The following is a 20,588-nucleotide window of genomic DNA, read 5'->3' as shown; positions in this document are numbered from 1 at the left end:
TCAAAACTGCATTCTATTCGCTTGGTTTGATTATGTTTGGCGTTTATTTACAAACATATACATGTGAAAGGTAATGCAGATCATAAAATAATACATGATGTTTGCATTAAATGTATATTATAGTCATTATAAAGTTCGATACGATTAAAATTAAATAAAAACTAGGTTCTCGGTTGTGGTAAAAACATTTACAGATAGCATTACAACTACTAAGATTTAGGGACTATGCCTAACCATACACCAAAACACACATGCGCGTGGACCTATGTATTTTGTAAACTGTCTTTAGTCATTTGCTAATCCGTAGGTAACTATTGAATACAATAATTTATTTCACGTATGTATAAACTTTCTCAAAATGTAAAAAACGTAGTACATATGTATTCTCTGCTGGTTGGGCTCACTTATTGATCTAAACTAATGCAATTAACTACAATCGAATAGGTTTAACATACTATATAGTATATGAATGACATCCTTAACTGCATGTTTCTTTAAACTTTGTTTTCTGCACTAATAGATAATCGTGTTCTTCAATTTTCATTTTTGATTTTACTTTAATTAAACTAGCTCAACGGTCAGTCGACCGTACTTGTCCCACTCTCATTTACGCCTAAATTCCACTAAGAACAAATAATGATACAAACACTAAAAACACGAAAGCTGCACCATGGCAGACCAGTCTCCATTGCAGCGGTTTGCACAATTAACTTTAAACTAGGCTCCTAATTAGAGTGCCACCTCATCGCCATTCCTGGTACTCAGTGGTGACACCTGCTCCTGATACTGTTGTTCGGCATGCAACTGGAGCTCCCGTCGCCGCTGGGCGGTCACCGTCAGGCCGAGATTGACGTCCACCTGTGCGCTGGAGACCACTTGGTTGTTGGCGCTTGGCTCGTACATTATATCACGTATTGATGTTGCTGCTGCTGCTGTTGTGGCGGCCTTTGTTGTTGCGGTTGCGGTTTCCGTTTTGGTCGTGGCAAAGTGTACATGTTGTTGCGCCTGCTGTGGCTGTCGTCAAACCAAATCGCTCTTCGGCGTTGACGTGGCCCCTATCGCGGTCGCGGGCACTCCTGCGGTGGAGGCGCCAGAGGTTCCCTGATTGCCACTGGACGTGGCCTCCAGCAGGGAACCCGCCTCCACATCGCCGGCCTGTCGGGCGGCATTTCGCTGGCGGCACAGATACGGCGAGCTGGTGGGTGAGGGCAGTTGATTCTACAATTTAAATTTAAAATTTATTACACAATTCTACATGTTCTATATGGACTAGGAAAACTTACCAATTTGTTGTTGTTTTGGCAGCACGTGGCCTTGACACATCCTTCATCCGTAGTGGGACAATCCAACGCGCAGCAGTCGGAGCCGCTCATGTTGATGCTGGAAGTCCCATCGGACATGTTGCAGCCTTCAATCTCGCTGAACTCCGGCTGGATGGTGGTGGAATGGATGCCCTCGTTGTGGAAGAACTCCTTAACCTTTTCGGCAATCTTCATGTACTCTGAAAGGTTGCGGCACCTACAATGTTTAGAAAAGATGGATCAGATTGCATTCAAAATGATTTCTATATGGTTGCTTCTTGTCATTTCCCATTTTAAGCAGGTAGTAGTAACTCTTTTAATAAGTAAATCTCACCTAATGTGGGCAGAGGCGATGATGCGGTCGCCGGCCAGTTGCCACACATGGAACTCGTGCACAGCCAGCACGCCATCAACTTTCTCCAGAAGTCTCTTCTGAATGGCGTCCACCTGGATGTGGGTGGGTACCGTTTGCAGAAGAATCAAAGCGGACTCGCGCAGCAGCGGCCACACAGAGTGGAGGATCAGGACAACCAGAACGATGGACAGAGCGGGATCCATGTAGAATCGGTATTTCCACTCCGTCTTCCACACCACCACAGCACTGATTACGACAATAATGCTGCCGAGGGCATCGCTCAAAACGTGCAGGAAGGCGCCGCGCATGTTCATCTGGCCGGGATCGTGACTGTGTCCATGGCTGGATTTCTTGACCGGGGGCTTTTCCTTCTGCTTCTCGTAGGCAAAGTCGTTCTGCTCATCCTCGCCCTCGTCCATGTTGGCCAACTCAGTGAGGCGGCTGTGGTTACGTGTGAGTCCGCCGCCATGTGAGTGTCCATGGTGACCGCCGTGCTCTGCAATGTAGATCAACTTGTAGGACGGCTTACTCTCATTTGTATCTGTTGGTCTTACCGTAAAGCAGACAAAGTCCAATCACATTTACCAGAAGGCCCAAGGCTCCCACGATAACAAGCAGTTCAGGCTCGTGAATCGGTTCCTCCTCAATGAATCTGTGATAAATAAAAATGTATTACTTTATTTAAATTGTATTAAAATTGTAGCATAACGAAAACACTTATAAAATCCCATGTTAGTTATTATTTTTGGCAGTGTAGTTGGCTTCTGCAGGGAATCTATAGCTATTGGCAAAATAATCACCTGGTAAAGCTTTCGATAAATATGCACAAAATGTGACCGGAATGTAAATGAACAAAGCGTATAATTCACATAACCCAATGCACAAATACAGACTGAAAGGTGACGATATAATGTGAATGTATCACAACAAATTAACTCACAGACGGAGTCGAGTAATTCAAGAAAATTTAAACAAATCACGTTAACACATGTCGATGCCAAGGCAAGCCTTTTGCTCATAATACGGCTTACTGCTGTCAGATCATCAAACAAGTGGGTATTGGGCACGGATCAACGAGCCGTAATGAGTGGAAATATTAAAGCCATTTGCGTTTGGGGAGTTACGAAGTTAAAGGAGAGCGAGCTATAATCCGAGTTAATTAGTTTCAGAGCCACATTTAATAAGCAGTTGGTACCAACAACAAATCCATTTGAATGCAAAACAAAATGCAAAACGGCCGAATAAAACTATGTTAATTATTCTAAATGGGGAACAATCTTGGAGTATTTTATCTAAAAAGCTAGTTGAGTTGAGATTTTCGCTTGATTCAAAATTGATTCCATTGAAGCTTGTCTTAGTTTAGTGCTTTTGTTATTTTAAATATTTTGTAAATTCTGCCAAACAGTTTTAACTGATCACCACCTCACACTCACCTTTTGCAAGCCTCGATGGTGATGCTGAAGCAGAGGGCCACCAGGAACACGGCGTTGACCAAAGCTCCCAAGACTTCTGCCCTGGCCCAGCCGAAGGTGTTCTTCGACCACTTTTTCGGAGACATCTGTCGAGATAAAGTGATGAGGTGAGTGATACAAGTTGTATTTTTCTGGTAAGACAGGGACTTACCTTCACAGACAGGAATGATATGACCAGGGCCGCGATGTCGCCCAGCATGTGGAAACTATCCGCCACCAGAGCCATCGAATTGGTCACATAGCCCACAATGATCTCCACGAAGAAGAAGAACGCCGTAAGCCACATCATCGATAGCAGCCGGCATTTCTTGCCCGAGTACTTGGCCATTTTGGAGAAACTGCAAGAGATAAGAACGTCGCAGGTTAGTTAAAAATTCTATTTTTTGAAAACACTCACACTAGAAAATTGGAGTCATGGAAACAATTTATTTGCCAAAGAAAACCATTATTCGACTTGTAGAAGTTTTCCTATTATTCCCCCAACTTGAGAATATTCCCTCAATATGCCTTTCGAAATATCAATCAAAGTTCGTTCTCAGTTCATTCAACTGCCTCTTTATGCAGTCAACAAATAGCCTGCAATGTGCCAAGCTCGGAAATTGTTATTGCACGCCCAAACAAATTACCAACAAATTGAGTTTTTCAATTGTTTTCCATTGTTGCTGTGCTGCTCGCTTCAGTTTTTCATTTAGTTTCATTGAGCCCTTTGTTTAGGCAAAAGTTTTAGTGCCCCATAGGGGAGGGATTTAATTGAAAGCGGCTATAAGAAGAATAGGGTTTTGAAAAAGGGGCTTGTCGATGTTTGATGTTTGAATTGTGTCTCGGTTCAGTAGAGCTGGGATTTCCATATCCGACACTCACGCAAATAACTCCATTTCGGCTTGGAAGACTCCGGAGGACTGTGGCTCCTCCAGAGCTGCAATAACTTATATGGCTGGCTTTATTTCAGATCGAGAACGGCTTGCAAGCCAACGAGCGCGTTGTGTAATCAAAAATAGAAAACATTTTCAACTGAATCGACAGCGTATAAAAGTGTATCGGCATTGGTCGAGAAGTCGCCCGGTTGCCAGGCGAAATCGGGGAATATATATGGTGTATATATGGCTGGGTTTACGGGTTGGTAAACACAAAAGGGTGACGTTGCTTAATTCAGCTACTGTGGCGACGGGACGTGCAAGAAAACAATTTGCATTTTCGGCCAAGAACCCAACAAATATTGCCAAGCAACCAAAATATAAAGGGAAATTGACATCCACTCGAAACAATGCTATACTAAATCGTAGATAGTATTTCCCAGTCCAGATTATTCTGAGCACTGACTCACTGCTTAAAAGTAATATTTTAAATATATAAACATTCAGTTTGCCATGAATAAAGCTTGCATTGCCTGCTTGTATTTACAACATTTACTTTTTATGACTTAATAAATTGTAATAACGACTTAATTGCTTATACGATGGGGATCCTTAAAAGAATGCACTTGTGTTTAGTGAATCTTTTTGACCTTATCCTGAACCTTTGAGGCACTAAACTGTGCGATTGGATAGAATCCACTGTATGGGAAACCGCATCACGACCAGCATTTTCCCGCCCCAGCAATCCCAACAATCGCCAAAGCGATTACACAATCTCCTCGTGTAGCTGTTATCTCGAACTGCCCCTCCCCATCCGCCGACTTTTAGAATAATCGGCACACGAGACGCCAAAAACAAAGGCGCTTTTGCATTTTGATTTTTATCTACGCCACAAACGATTCTATCGCATGGTACCGTGCGCAGTAATGCCAATAAATGGGTAAATGGGTACCCCATTCACGTACTCACAACCCGATCTTTTGGGCCCACGTTCTTACATCTTCTCCATATGCGAAATGCCATATCTATATGTACATATGTATATCACCGAACTAGATAAACATGGCCGATAAGCCGCCGGCGGTCGCTTTTATTTGGCAGCCTGTGCGCAAAAAGCAAACAATTCGCCGCTTATCGGATGAACTGGGAGCCGGATGGGCAGAGGGAGTGGGTTTGGATCGACGGGATGAGCAGCCGAGACCAGGAGTCATCGCTGCATACAATGTGCCTACTAAGTAAGCCAGCTAAATATTTAAACGAGCGAGAAAGGAAAATACTCAGATATTACAAAGGGTTTCCCTCAGGTGCACTTAACTTGATTCTTGGATGAAATCTGTGGCTTAATTGCACGAAATTAGAAACACAATATTATCGGGTATCCTTCACGGTCTAGACGGTTCTGCTTGGAAAAATATACACTAATAACTCAATCGGAACACAAAAACACCTTTCGAGAACACTAGACATTTGTGCTATAGATGAACTCACTCAATACTAAATTAAATTATATATATTAAGCATTGTTTAACATGGTAAACATAACTTAGCTTCAACATAATAATGAGAATGAAATCGCATATTTCCCGAGTGTATTATTGATATACAAAGATCTGCAAGCAAAACTACAATTGAACAAGTGCAGTGCGCAGCAAGCGAATTAATCTAGAATCAACAATGAGCAATGAAAGGAAATGAGCTGAATCACAACTTACATGTGGCGAATGCGATCTGAAGAAAATCTTAATATATATATGTATATATGGTTGTATATATCGCGGAGGAGCGTGCGGAAAACCTCGTCCGTTCACACACGAATGGTCACTGCTCAAGTGCCTGGGCCAAATGGCCCTACCTGGCCTTTACTCGTTTCCACGGGCTTTTGTTGAACACACAGGTACTGGCACCAAATGGCAGATAGGCGTTTTTGGCCCGGGCAACGAAGTGGTCAACTGGCGTTGGCTTAAAATGTGTCACTTGCCGCTGATAGTGGAGTGGATACCCAATACCCAAACGATGCGATAGCCACCTTCGCCCCGGAGAGCTCTTAATCCCCTCCAGGCAGTCCGCGATAGGCGAACGTGCTCCGCATAAATGTGACGAACGAACGGATGGGTGGATGGACAGGTTCCCAAAGCCAAATACCAACTGATTGTGGCCAAGTCATTGATGAAATATCAAAGTCTCTTTCGGCTGTTGGATGACCAAATATTTGGCCATCTACGGCGACTTGTGTTGTCACAGGCCATCAAGCAAACGTTTAAAACGTGGCTTGAACGTAACTGATTTTAAAGCCCTTGGTCAAAAACTAAAGGGTATTGTAAAGTTTGCAGTTTATCTCACCTTCTTCAGGTTCTAATACTTACAAAGTTCTTTGAAGAATATTTATTATTAAAAAGTACTATATTTTATCTCTTATTTATACCTAGAAATCTCACGTCTCTTTTACTTGGTGGCATTAAAAAAACAGTCAAATGGAATATCCCATTAATATCACTTGATTTATAACAAATACTTTGACTGTCTCGTCAATTTCATTTAACGACGCCTAATCACTATTTTAGCTGCCTTTAATAATTCCCTTTAAAGACAGTTAAAGTAAAACTTGACTTTAAGGCCTTGCATTTTGGCCTCGGCTCCAAACGGACGTGATGTGCTCTACAATCACATATAAACGTATATGAACAGGGATATTTGGAGTGTTTACTTTAAATTTCCGGCTTGGCTGGGCTTGGCTTTGCCCAAGGACTTTGTGGGTGTAGAGGGGAGAGTGTATATATACGAGTATATATATAGATATAGTCCTATGTGAAGTGCACGTGACATGCGTGGCCTACGCAATTAATTCAAACCATTTAACATGCAGCTCACAGTTGAATGATTCAAAGTACGAGTTTGCCAGATCTAAGCATCCGAATGTGAGTGTGCCGTGGCATGTAAAACATGTGCACTCTCGGCGGACGAAACTGGGCTACAAATATTCTAGGTCAGGTGCTTTAATTGCCCTCTCCAGCTCCAGTTGCACCGAACGGGTATTCTTCGCCCAATTGCCCCCGGACAACTGGGACTCGGATTCGGTGGTGTTTATGTGGGTTACTAAGCCAGTTTGGCTTTGCTTACTTTGCAACAATGGAGCATAGAGTTTATTTTGGCCCAGTGATAAGAAATAATTCGACTGGAGATAAGCGGAAATCGATCGCTTAGGCACAGAATGTTGTACAAAGTACTCAATAGTAGTCACTGCGATAACGCAAATTGTACGCACTGTTGATTTATTGATCAGCAATTTGTGGAACGATTTATTAAGCAGGAATTAAAGTAATTTCGAGATTGGCCAAATCTCTTACTACGTAAGTGCTGAAGTGCAGCACTGAAAAGAATTTTAGCATTAATATATTATGAGTGTTTGAAAGCTTTCTGAGGTGAGTATATGGATCTCATTATGTAGGTATTTCCCATGTACATTAATAAACATTTCATTTACTCGATGCGTTCCACTAACTCAAAGTTACTGCATTTAAAAGCAAAATGGCAATCAAATAATTATTTTAATGGCAAAAATGGCAGTTGACCCACTAACGAAAAAGAGTCATTTGTTCTCCACGACGACAACGTGGCGACGATTAACCCGGTTCTTTTTCCAGACCTCCGGGAACGGAAGGCGGACGGAGGTGCTCTGCAAAAAGGGGGCGTGGCCCAGAGAAAGGCGAAGTAAGAGCCGGAATGGGCGATGGGTGTTGGGTGGTTCAACCTGGTTGTGTTTGGCGAACAGAGGGAAAAATATACAAAAGAATTTCATCAGGCTGCCAGAGAGGTGAATACTATATATGCACTAGGGGCATTTGCAAACATTGCATGGATGTGTCAGCTAAAAATATATCCAACTGAATTTCTGCAATTTGCATGAAGTGGCGTCGATAAACAAATAGCGAAATCAAATTTCAATGGATACGGCAGTATAAATGGGAAACCCTTTTTCCAGCAGAACAAGTGAAAACCGTGTCAAGGTCGCATGTGCATGATGCTTCTCTTGGAAAGCCAGTTACACAGCCAACTTTGGGATTAGAATTCGCTATCGCTGGAGATGTAAAACGTAGCAGTTATCTGGACCTAGGGTAACCTACTTTAGTTGCAGTCGTAAATCAACGCCAGTTATTTATATGCTGGTTTATATGGTGGTCGGGGCAAACATAACCCACTTTTCGCCCCATTTTCAGTTCGGGCGGTAGTAAATGTGCATTACCCACAAATCAAATTGGCCAGTATCAAATATTAAAGTGCTGCTGCTCAAATATTCACCACTGAAAATGAACCGAACCAAATCAAGTGAATAAATATGGGTATATGGGTATATATAGCTAAATAAATCAGAGCAGAGCGACGTGCTGTTTTGTATGCTTTAATTTGTTTGCCACAAAATTATATTAGCACATATTGATTTTCCCCTCCTTCACTCCACTCCTCCGCGATTTTACTCAATTTTCGCTGATGAACTGGGAACCGAGAACAAAAAGAGTTGGAAAGTCACTTGGGTGAGTGCTGGGCTCTGACCTTTATATCGAATTATTTCAGCCACACCGAGCAGGCTTTTAATGTGATTTAATTAGGGCCAGAAATACACGGGCTTTATGCAACAGTGAAAATCGCTGCAACTCACAATCTCGCATAAAATGTTTAATTTATACAGAAAATCGAATAACATATGCAAAACTAGAGGAGGCCGCAAATAAATGGTGAAATGAATGCGTGATCGCTAAATGGGTTGTGAAAATCTCTATACAAGTTGTGGAAAATGAAATTTAGAATAATACGCTTCAACAAATAAACCCTCAGCTATACTGCATGTTTAGTTTGTTTTTAAAACGAAATATAAATAAAATAAATAAACAAAATATATCAAATCGATTTATTTTGCTGGAAAAAGAAAAACAAAAAACGGGGATTGCCACGCCAGTAATCTAAACAACTGCAGTGAGTCAGAAAGATTTTCTGATAAAATAACCAGCGAGAACCGATGATTAAGTCGAAACAACCGGTTTTCGAGGATGGGAAATCACGGGAAGGGGCCATAAATCAAGTATAACAAGTCCTAGACGAAAGGAACTCAAAGGGAAGCGTAGATTAAGATCGATTGTTGAAATGCAGATATGCCTCACTACCTGACCACGCCCACCCGCCCAGTTCGGTGACCCACGTGCGACAATAACAGACGTGCTTTTACACGTCTGCTGCAGGGAAATTCCCTACGTCGGATAATTTTAAGATTACGTTAAAACAATACTAGAATAATAGGACTCCCCTTAGTTGGAATTTTATTGGTGGTGTATAAATGATAAGATGTGCAATTTACTTACCGTAGCTAAATGTCTGGAAGTTGGTTCTTTGGTTGTTGATGTGCCCAAGCAAAAACGCGACTCCTATTGAAGAGGCAAAATTAAAAACACACATTTTTGGAAATTAATTAAATTTAAATATGTACATATATCGATTTAATAACCCTAGGTCTTAGACGTTGATTAAAATACAGACGACAAAGAAACCACTTCAAAATGTGTATTCATATCGTGTACTAATGCGGTTGCCGTATTTTAAACTTTGTTTTGATAAGACTATTAACTTTTTATCAACAACTCAAATGCAAAGCTTTCTTGTATTTTCTCTGTTCCTGACTAGCCGATATTCACTGTATTTACAAGGACGCGAGGGAGAGCGGGGAGGGTGGTGCACGGGCAGTGTTGCTGTCGTTTTGCGATAAAAGAGTGGAGAGAGAAAAGAAAATAACTTCCGATTTTCGCCGTTGTTGGTTTCGTTGCTGCAAGCGCAAAGTGACGAGTGAAATGTTGGCAAAATAAAATTATGAAAATAGCACAGTTATCTTGGATTTTGCAGAAATTCCTTCGCTTTTCCCTGCTTCCGCCTCAATTGGGGGTGGCACGCATACATACAAACAGAGTGTGTGTATATATACGTATGTATGCAAGTTAATTGTGCACAGTCACAATGGACGAGAGAAGAAAGGGGGCGGGTCGGGAAAACCGAGAACGATTCACAATTGCACGTGCACTGGCCGCGATTTTCGTATATCTCCTCACTACACCGCCGAAAATTACCGATTGGCTGCCTTCTTGGTTGCTTTTTGCCGCACTCGAAGCGGAGGGCACAGCACAGACAGAGATGTACAGCGCGGGTCCACGAATTTTTAATAAATAATTATTTTCCCGAGTCAGTGTGACTGCAGACGCAGCGATCGAAAATACCACCCGGCCAGTTAGAAAATACCAATTTGATATCGATAATGTTTATGTCGCCCTATCGGTTTTACAATAGAGACTATCGACTGTTACAAGGGGTCTTTTTAAAAGCTAGTACAACAAATTACAAATTACAATTACAAAATATATAAACATAATTGTCATCTATCGATTGAAAGCAAACCCAAGTAAGTACAGTGGTATTAGTTATCATAGTAGTTTTCATAATAAACTTAAAAAATAGTTGCAGTTTACTTAAAATTGATATCATATCGGAGAATTGATTCGTCTCCAATAACATCCAAAATGTTGATGCCATTCCTGCCCAGACTCACGCCTTCCAGATTGGAGCCCCGATGTTCTCGCAAATAGATCAAAAACTGGAGGATCACGTGGAACAGATTGTTTCTGTCGTATAGGCAATCCTGCACCTCCTTTCCGCTGATAAAGTTAAACATGGGATCGGATTCCAGATTTCCAGTGGCCAGGATGGCGCAGTTGGCCCTGTTGTTCACACGTGACACGATGTCCTCGATGGATGGATGGTCTGTATCCCTTTTTACCACATAGCGGGAGTAGAAAGGCCTTCGTCCACCTTCCAGCGGAGTTGGCATCAATTGACTATCCATGTAGACGCAAAACAGGTGGAACACAATGGCTGCATCTGTAGGCAAGTGCTGCCCTTGGACAAACCACCATTGGTAGGTAGCCATGTAGGCTCCCTTCGCTAGCTCCCTAATGCGCTTAACCAGGTTATTTTGGTTGGCAGAGATGCTTAGAAAAGCCAACACCGTGGACAACGTGGGAATACAGGTCTCCACGAAGCGCTCTTCTTCTTCGGCCAACAATCGTAGCATCTCCAGACTTGACTCTCCGATCTTAAGATTTCTGAACCCCAGTTCTTGAAATGTCTTATCCACATGCTCAAACTCCTTGACCAATCTATGCAATATGGTCGTGGATATCCAGTACCTTAAGTTGGTCACACATTCATATAATTGACTCGGACAGTGTGATTCAACGACCTTTGCATTTTGAATGTACCAGTCTACCGAAAGTGGAAAAAAATCGTTAATAAGTTTTCTATTATAGTTTTCCAGTATTTGACACATCTCTTTTTTTTTTAACTCATTTATTATGTTGCGTCTGCGTTTAGCACGCCTAAATAAAGCGGGTAACTTCCGATCATCAGTAATGTATTCATAATCACAAAACTGTTCATCCCAAGATTCGCTAGTGATATTGAAAGATTTTTTTTCCAGCATTGGCGGTTTCTCGTTTTCCGAATACCCGCATTGATAGAATAATACGTGCCAGCGATTGTTTATTAAGTTGATTTCTGATTTTTGATCCGGAATTGCGTACATTGTTCCAAAAGGGGTGTCTAAGGAACAATTTAATCTTAGCTATAAGATGGTACTGCTAATCCTTAGGAAAAAAGAAACCCTACCTTCTTCTCCATCCAGCAGGCGCTTTTGGGTCTCTGTTCCGATCACCTGATCTTCAGTAAAAGATAACCATATGTACTTTCCGAAATGCAGCAGTGCACTCAAAGCAAACACGGCTAAAACAAAACGTTCCACCAGAGAATACCAGTACTTTCGAGTACAGGGGTTTCCATGACAGATATCCAGAATGAGTATCCAAATCATTACCACTTGAACGCAAAATATTTGAAGGCATTTCGTTGCCTGTGATCTATGAAGTCGAGTATCGAGGCTGCGTTGGACCACCGAATTTGTTTTCAGCGGAGAACACTGGATACTATCGCAATTCATTATTTTCTCGGTTTTAAAATATATACAGACGAAAAATAAGAAGCCAGAATTGTAGTTAAAATAAAAAAGTTGGCATGCTTTTTGATACAACTTGGGAAACAAGAAATTCTTGAAGCGCTGCTTTTAAATAGATCCATTTATTTATTACAATCATTTTAGCGGCATTCCAATATTTAAGTTTATGATAATAAACCTCTTTAAATATTATATACCTAAAACTCTTTAATAAACCTATTTTAATATTATATAGCTTAAACCCTTTTTATATCGAACAAAAAGCTCGATGGCAATGAAGCTCAAATGTGGTTTATGTATTGGATGGGAAAAAAAGGTCTTGCTAGTGATGTCATGGCTTAACAAAAACAAATGTTTTAAATAAATAGGGGAATGAGGCAAAAATAAAATATTTTGATAAGTAAATTATCAAAGCAAATATGAGTAAGTAGTTGGAGCAAGCTTTGCAAAGTTAAAAACTTTTTCGAGATTGTGATAATGGCTAAAGCGGCATCACTGAACACGATCGTTGGGCATTTCGTTAGTAGCGCGTTTGCCGGCCGACGAAACAGGTGTACAAGAAAACAAAGCCACCACAAAATAGGTAATTCCAAAGTGACTACCCCCCATAATCAATTCGGAAATCAGTGGAATTATTTTGATGCCGTTTACATATTTAGTACAACACGAGACCTTATAACCGTTTTTGGCCAAAAACCGAATACGACTTTTACTTATTTTACCTGCGCTGAATTCCCCGCGTGCGTGAAGTAGTGAGTGATAAGATTAGACACATGGGTAAATGTTCCTCCGTGTGATAACAGGCAATTGGAACTTGAAATAAAATTAAAGTGAATAATGTGTAAATAAAAGAAACTAAACTTGGAGAATTAGTCATTGTGAATGGAAGGGAATTAGTGCGAGCTCCACATACGCAAATCTATACATATGTGCGACAAATGACAGTCATCAGCAGTGGCCGTAAACAAATTATGATAAAAAAGATAAACCTATTATATGGACAGAGGAGATATGCTCATATGAGCAGCTTCCGGCTCTCGTACCGCTTAAACTGAAATGTCCAGTGGAAAATTATCTAAATTGGACTGCGAGTGCTATTGAACCTGTCGCTGATATTGTTATTGTTATTGTTATTGTTATGCTTGTTGTATAATGATACTATCGAAGATGGGGAGAAAATATAGAACTAATATTTATATTTACATATATAGCTTACCTTTTTCAAACAAGTTTCAAAACTAAACATTCGGTCATAACCCAAAAGTAAACATCGATAAGGAGACTACAAAAGTGAGCGTAAAGCGGAGACTTATATTGCTATAAATTGGAATAGCGTGGCGAACTTTGTAATGGCTAAAACAGCGGGCTTCAAATGTGGTAATATATCAAATGCAAAAGCCATGAACGTGATTTTCGTGAAAATCTGGAATCTGGATCAGGGATCTTGTAAATGGCGTTAGAAGAGCGCACAATTAGTCGTGGGTTTTGTGTCTACTACAGGCTATTGTCACTAGTTATTCGCTTGGGTCATTGGCATTAAAATTGTAGTTACCATAGAACAAAGGCCTAAAAATTATTGTTGCACAAAGAGTTCCCCCTCTCTCTCTGTCTCTCTCGCTCTCTCAAATGACGTCACTCAGGTGAAATGCATTGCAATGAATTTATTTCCATTCGTTTCAGTTTTGATTTTAATTCGGTTTCCCTCGTCGGTCATTAATTGGCAGACATGCAACTATTGCAGCATGGCCATTGTATTACATACGTATATATATAGTACATATGTATATCCGGTATAGTGCTCCTATATTCATTCGTTGGGCATTTGAAGTGGTCAACGGGCTGCGTGAGGAAATATTAATAATGCATTTCTAATAAATAGTGTGCAGCAAAGAGTGCGTGTGGAAAAAGTGATTCAACAAGTTGCTGATCGAATACCCTGCTTGAGTGGCGTTGACTGGGTTATCAGTTGCAACATACAACATACATGAGTTAAATTATTTTATGACTAGATTTTAAAAGCTTGACCACTGGCGGGTATTTCCGTCGATCCACTAAAAAAAAATGTAGTATATCAACAACTGTTATAAATACAAAATATAATAATAATATTACTTATTGCTCCATAAGAAAAAATGTAGTATTACTGTTACAAATACAAAATATGATAATATAAATTATTAATCCATAAGATAGATGACTATTTTTACTATTATTACTTACTCATCCTTAAGATATATAACTAGGCTCTTCAAGCAATAATTATTTCCTTTCAATACTTATTTTTCTCAGTGCCCGATTGTGGCTTCTAATATCAGTTGCTTGTGTGCTTAGGCAGCGACAGCGCGTGAGAGAAAAAAGTTATCTGAGCACTGCTTTTGTTTGGCCCATTTGTTTTGCCTGCGCTCTTTTCCGCTTACCTCTGCTGGAGTGGGAGGGGCAGGGAGGGGCGGCCAGGTGGCATTGGGAGCGAGTGAGAGGGGGAGTGCAGCTACCTGGGGCACAACTTGCGACACCTTTTGCCGCCGATCGCGAGCTCAGTAGCAATCGGTAACCGGCGACAGCAACAACAAGCCCAAACAGAACCATTACTCGAACCCACCGATATTCAGCGGACTAAAAATATATATTCACATATATAGGTTTAGAAAAGTGCACCATGTAAAGTTCAGCGATTACGGTAGAGATATGGTAATGCAACGGTGGACGTGAACTCCGTAAGATACCGCTTGAAATATCGCCCAGATACATTTAATGGGAACATTACTCAAGCTCGTGTTTTTTGCGCCCTTTCAGTTGGCTGTGAATGCGGTGAATGCGTTCAACGGCGGATCTTCGCTTGCACCTTTGGCGATAGACGAGATACGTATACGGATACAGATACAAATAGAGAATGGCCTCTAACAACAGCAGCACCACCGATCTGGACAGCCAGGTCAATGTGGAGGATTTGCCCATTACGTTCAAGGTGAGTGTCCACATTGCGAAATGCGTTTTCAAATTTTAAATGCTGTGAAATATGTGGCGCAAGTTCAGGTACCAATCCGCATAAATACCTCTTACGTGTGTGACCGAAAATACACGGAGAAAAATGAAGTGGTATTAGGTACATTTAATTTCAATGAGCTAACTCATTTGTAAAATTAACTATCAAAATGATTTTAATTCAATGCATTAAGTGTGCTCAGATTTATCTTTATATATCTTGATTAGAATAGTTACATAAATTGTTATTATGAAAACTCAAATACTTTAAATAAATCTCATTACTTAGAACTTTTGATTTGGCTATACTCACAGTTCAAATATGTCTCTTAATTTTTTAATGAACCATTTTTCTGAGTGCATAAACGAACAAAAGCAGACAAATGAACATAATACCTCCCGCACAAGAGACATGGCCAAAAAAAAGAGCCAGACACGCATGCGTCACGCCCTGCTGAACTTCAGTTGGGGGCGGTGAGGGGAAAGGGGCGTGGCCGTGGCACCACATGAGCAACAGCAACAGCAACAGCTTTCTGGCTTGGCTGTGGACATCCGGTCGCAGGTCGGATGCAAATGAGGCGACTCTAACGGCAACGCATGCCCAGCGGAAACCAATGCCACCGATGAATAATCCCACATCATCCATGAAAACATATTATCTTACTCACGTAAAATAGGAATAATATTTGGTTATGCAGTGAATGGTGAATTTTTTGGATAAATGTCATTTCACTAGATGTTGCAGCCATATAAAGTATATATATTCTTGATCTGTCCGTATGAACGTCTAGATCTCAGGAACGATAAAAGCTAGAACGATAAATGGCATTTAGCATGCATACTATAGTGATATTTCTGGTTTATATTTAACTCGTATTAATATGACGCACACATTTTCTTCCTGCAGGTGAAATACATTGGCTCCGAAGTGGCACGTGGCTTGTGGGGCATTAAGTACACGCGTCGTCCGGTGGACATAATGGTGGGCGTGGCCAAGAACCTGCCACCCAACAAGGTGCTGCCCAACTGCGAATTGAAGGTGTCCACCGACGGTGTCCAGCTAGAGATCATTTCGCCCAAGGCCAGCATCAATCACTGGAGCTATCCGATCGACACGATATCGTATGGCGTACAGGACCTGGTCTACACAAGGGTCTTTGCCATGATCGTGGTGAAGGACGAGTCGAGTCCGCATCCCTTTGAGGTACACGCCTTCGTTTGCGACAGTCGTGCGATGGCGCGCAAGTTGACCTTTGCCCTGGCCGCCGCCTTTCAGGATTATTCGCGACGGGTGAAGGAGGCGGCCGGTGAGGAGGAGGGCGATGCCACGCCCAGCGACACTATTACGCCCACGCGGCAAAAGTTCGCTATTGATCTGCGAACGCCGGAGGAAATCCAGGCTGGTGAACTGGAGCAGGAAACGGAGGCGTAGTTATCCTGGTGATCCTGCGTTGGCTACGTCAATGTGTTGTGATGTGTTAGTTACTTAACGTCCAGTGTTCACTGTATCTGTAAATTGTGGTTCTCTCACCTGGTAGTTGCCTCATACAGCTAATTACCCAAAGCCTAAGTGTTAATGCGATTTGTAAACGATTTTCTATAATAAATTACGAATATTGTATGTTTGACTATTGAATCTGTTGCAATACCCTTCGCAGTTCGTTTCCTAAGTCTTTTGTTTTTAAGCACATACTTAAAAATGCTTCAAAAAACTTTTTATGATTATGGAATTACTATAATTTGACCATAGTTAATTTATACTTTATTTAGGTTGTTTCTAAGCGTACCATCTCTACCGTTCAGAAATTGAATGCGATTAGGCAACACACAGGACACTCAAACCTCTGCACGATGGAGTTGATTAGCTGAACAAAGAATATAATTTGCTTATTTTACCCACCTATGGCAAACAACTGTATTAATTAATTTTTAATATTTTTATTTTAAGATTTTTTGCAATTTTTTTTTGTAGTTTGTTTCTCTAACTGGTCGGAACAACAATTCTAAACTTAAATTTCAACGCTCGTCCGCAATTATCCTTTGAGAAATGGCCATAAAACTAGGAAATCAAAAAATTATTAAATACAACTTGCCTAGGTGCAAACGAGTGGGATAGCGTATTGGGAACTAGGAGGTGAACGGGGTTCCGGTTCGGGCTAAGTGGGAGAATAATCCTTGCCAGGATTGGTATCTATTCCTCGCTATATCTCCCCATATTCCTTTTTAGCTGGCATCGGCGCGGAACAGGAAACGTCGCTTGCGGGCGTCCATCTTGGGTTCCCGAACTTCAGGCTGGGATTCAGTTTCCGGCAGAGCTTCCGTATCCACTTTGCTCACCGTTACGGGCAGCGTTTGCACCTTGGACATGGCGGGTTCGGCGGCGGAGACGCGCTTGTAAATGGGCAGGATGACCTCCTCTTTCTGCTCGGCAGTGGACGCCGCCACCTCCGTGGTCTGAGATTCCGGCTCCAACTGATCTGGATTGCTCTGAACCAAGGACATGGGCTCATCACCACCGGGCGTGAGTATCAGCTCCATGGGAGCCAGCTGATCCTTCTTGGGCGTCTGATCCAGGCGCTCTTTCACCAGCTCCACGATGTCCTCAATGGAGGGCATGTAGGCGGCTGTGACTAGACTCTCCTGGGCGTCATCGTCGTGGGAAGCAGTCTGCTCGGGCGTGGCCACCAGCTCAGCCTCTGACTCTGGCGCAGTCTCCTTGATTTCCTCGGGAATGCTTTCCTTGATTTCTTCAGGAGAAATTTCTATGGGCTCCTCTTCAGGGGATTCCTGGATTTCTGCACTAGGAATTTCTTTGACTTCCTCAGGAGATGCATCGACAAGTTCTTCTTTAACTTCTTCTGGAGCACTTTCCTCGACCTTCTCAAAGGCAGATTCGGGTAGCACTTCGGGAACGCTTTCCTTAGCGACCTCTGATTCCTCAGAGATGGCGGGAACAGGCTGGATTTCCGCGGGAATTATCCGGACTGGGATTCTATAGTCCATGGGCATATGCTGCACCTGCATAATGTTGATGATCGGAGAGTCCTGCATCATCTCGGTCTTCTGGCTCTTCTTGTCTTCGGTTTCCTCCAACAACTGCTCCTCAACTGAGGCAGTCTTGTCCACGACCTCGGGCTCCGGAAGTTTGGCCTCCTCAATAGACACATCTGCATTATCCGCTGGCAATATAGTTTCAGCCATATCTGCATTATTCACCGGCAATATACTCTCAGCCAAATCAGTCTCTGGTTTCTCTTCGTTCTGTTTCAGGGTATTCAGAAAGTCGGTGATCAACTGCTCCGCTTCGGCGGCCATCACGGGATCCACTGGCTTGAAGCCTCCCAGGGACTCCTGCGCCTCTCCATCGTGAGTGTTATCCAGGATTTCTTCCACAAGAGGACTGTGCTGTTCCATTTCGGGAGTGGCTGCCATGCTCTCGGGGGCATCTGCTGGCTTAGCGGCCTCCAGAGCTTCCAGATTGACCAAGGGTTCCTCATTGGAGGTGCTGGCCTCCATAATAGCTGGCTCCGATTTTATTACATCGGGCTTAGCTTCAATGATCTCCTCCACCTTGGCTGGCACTTCAGGCTCTTCTTCGGCTTGGATTTCCTGGGGCTTGAGCTCCACCTCCGGCTTAGCAGCTTCTTCTGGCTTGGGATCTTCTTCGGGTTTGGGCTCTTCTTCCGGCTTGAGCTCTTCTTCCACTTTAATTTCTTCTTCCGGCTTGGGCTCTTCTTCTGGCTTGGGATCTTCTTCTGGTTTGGGCTCTTCTTCCGGCTTGAGCTCTTCTTCTGGCTTGGCCTCTTCAGTTATCTTAGCTTCCTCCTGGGCTTCGGGTGCTTTCTGAATTTCCTGGGGCATTGTTTGATCTAGACTTTCCACTATGACTGCCGGAATTTCCTCGATGGCTTCAATGGGCTTGACATCCTCGATCCTGGTATCAATAGCCACCTCCGAAGGTACCACCTCTTCAGCAACGGGCTCTGGCTGAACGAAAGTCACTGCTGGCTCGGAAGCCTGAACTTCTGGCTCCTGGACTGCCACAGGAATAACTTCCGGTTCCGCGAACAAGGTCTGCAGTTTCAGTGTGGGCTGGGGCTCACTGAGTTGAACCACTGCCTCTGTGACCGCCGGTTCATTCTCCACCACTTCCTCCACTGGTTTCACAGTAGTTGGTGGCTTATTGAAGATTGCTGGACGCTTTCGGATGCCATTAAAGAGCTCATTTCGCATGGGTGGAGCAGCAATTGCAGGTCTTTTCACCTGCGGCCTCTCCTGGTTGGGTCTGCTGGTGAATCTCTGTGGCTTCATGGGCTTGGACTCCACTTCGACGGGGGCAACTGGCTCGGGAGCAGCTTGCACCTCCGGTGCAGCAGTAACCGCCACTGGAACCTTTCGCTGAGGCTGGGGCTTCCTTCGGTTGGGTTTGGGCTTTTGGGCCTTGACTGGCTTCATGGGCTTGGCTGTCTGGACCTCTGGTTCCGCCGGCACCTCTGGCTCTGACTCAACGGGCTCGGGTTCGGCTTCGGGCTCCGATTCCTCCTTCTCCGGCTCCTCACTCTCAACGGGAGTGGGCTTGCTTTCCTCCTCCGCAGCACCACCAAAGTTGCCATTTAGTTCGTAGTATCTGGAGCTATCCTCGCACTCAATGGTCATGTCCTCGCGTCGCATGCAGGTGAACGATTCCTGTGATAAAAGTACAAAATATTTTAAGTAAATCAACAGATGCTTTCAGGGAACACCCACCTGACTGAAGATGGTCTCCTCGGGGCAGATGAAGCTCCAGCGGAAAGTATTTTCCCTGCCATCGGCATAGGTAACCGGCAGGCACACGTGGAAGATCTGGCAGTCGTTCTCCACATCGGCATAGTAGCCATAGGTTTTGTTGGCGCACGAGAAGTTATCCGTGATGTCCGACCGTATGGAGGTGGCGTTGCTGGGCAGGGTGAGGGTGCCCAGGGAAGCTGCTTCCGCTGGAGCCGACTCATCCTCCGTTTCGGTCTGTTCCGGCATTTCCACCTCAGCTGGCACAGGCTCCTCGCGCGTCACGGGCGCTTTTCTTTTCTGTTCGATTTATGAAAAAAGAAAAATAAACATTTTATATTAGCTTTAATTTGTTAATATTTATTATATCCATTTATAGAGGATAGTGCGATCTAGTTTCTGAAATCTACGCTGGCTGGTATCCTATTCTGATTTCGTATCCTATCTTCAAGCCAGCTGTACGATTCATTCGGCTAACGAGCTACGTGATGCGCATGGATAATCGCGTGATAGAGCACGTGACTCTGCGATCAACTAGGCACCCGAAAAATTTCACTTGTGTTCTAGTTTTCGTCTACGAGGCGGCCAGTGAAAATTAAATTGAATCGAAACGAAACGAAACGAAACGAATGGTTTTCAATCAAAAAGGTGAGTTAAAGCCCAGCCCACTGTGCAGTTCGCACCTGTTGCAGCCCTTTTATGGGTCGCGCTGCAATTGAAGTCACTTTCGAATGGAACGCTCACATATTATCACATAATATGTTAGCCATATGGATTTGTTATTAACTTATTATTTTGGGCCTTGCATTTCAATGAGTT

General features: G+C 42.9%; 4 protein-coding genes across 7 annotated transcripts; 1 reads left to right on the top strand and 3 right to left on the bottom strand.

Annotated features, from left to right (window-relative positions):
• Window positions 1-16: 16 nt before the first annotated feature.
• LOC120448531 (zinc transporter 1) lies at window positions 17-3,456 on the bottom strand. Its single transcript, XM_039630572.2, has 6 exons — window positions 3,280-3,456; window positions 3,090-3,214; window positions 2,211-2,308; window positions 1,636-2,152; window positions 1,284-1,518; window positions 17-1,218 (listed from the first exon to the last, which is right to left on the bottom strand). The coding sequence occupies exons 1-6, from the start codon at window positions 3,454-3,456 to the stop codon at window positions 1,021-1,023; spliced, it is 1,350 nt and encodes a 449-aa protein (XP_039486506.1). The 3' UTR covers window positions 17-1,020.
• Window positions 3,457-10,481: 7,025 nt separating this feature from the next.
• On the bottom strand, window positions 10,482-12,069 carry LOC120448530. The gene is made up of 2 exons (XM_039630571.2): window positions 11,681-12,069; window positions 10,482-11,614 (listed from the first exon to the last, which is right to left on the bottom strand). The coding sequence occupies exons 1-2, from the start codon at window positions 12,006-12,008 to the stop codon at window positions 10,482-10,484; spliced, it is 1,461 nt and encodes a 486-aa protein (XP_039486505.1). The 5' UTR covers window positions 12,009-12,069.
• A 433-nt stretch (window positions 12,070-12,502) lies between these two features.
• On the top strand, window positions 12,503-16,626 carry LOC120449831. 2 transcript variants are annotated; one of them, XM_039632480.1, is made up of 3 exons: window positions 12,503-12,606; window positions 14,817-14,988; window positions 15,913-16,626. In XM_039632480.1, exons 2-3 carry the CDS (start codon window positions 14,914-14,916, stop codon window positions 16,435-16,437), a joined length of 600 nt encoding a protein of 199 aa, XP_039488414.1. In that variant the 5' UTR covers window positions 12,503-12,606; window positions 14,817-14,913; the 3' UTR covers window positions 16,438-16,626. The 2 variants fall into 2 exon arrangements, with proteins under 2 accessions (XP_039488414.1, XP_039488415.1); XM_039632481.1 differs by lacking the exon at window positions 12,503-12,606 and adding an exon at window positions 14,657-14,737.
• Window positions 16,627-16,927: 301 nt separating this feature from the next.
• LOC120450155 (probable serine/threonine-protein kinase kinX) lies at window positions 16,928-20,374 on the bottom strand. Of its 3 annotated transcripts, XM_039632997.1 has the most exons (4): window positions 20,180-20,374; window positions 19,752-20,069; window positions 19,269-19,691; window positions 16,928-19,205 (listed from the first exon to the last, which is right to left on the bottom strand). In XM_039632997.1, exons 2-4 carry the CDS (start codon window positions 20,016-20,018, stop codon window positions 17,229-17,231), a joined length of 2,667 nt encoding a protein of 888 aa, XP_039488931.1. In that variant the 5' UTR covers window positions 20,019-20,069; window positions 20,180-20,374; the 3' UTR covers window positions 16,928-17,228. The 3 variants fall into 3 exon arrangements, with proteins under 3 accessions (XP_039488931.1, XP_039488929.1, XP_039488930.1); XM_039632995.1 differs by having other exon boundaries at window positions 16,928-19,691; XM_039632996.1 differs by having other exon boundaries at window positions 16,928-19,691; window positions 20,312-20,329.
• Between the last annotated feature and the right edge of the window lie 214 nt (window positions 20,375-20,588).

This window comes from Drosophila santomea, chromosome 3L (genome assembly GCF_016746245.2).
Source record: "Drosophila santomea strain STO CAGO 1482 chromosome 3L, Prin_Dsan_1.1, whole genome shotgun sequence".
NCBI classification, from domain to species: domain Eukaryota; kingdom Metazoa; phylum Arthropoda; class Insecta; order Diptera; family Drosophilidae; genus Drosophila; species Drosophila santomea.
This window is presented reverse-complemented; position numbering and strand designations above follow the sequence as displayed.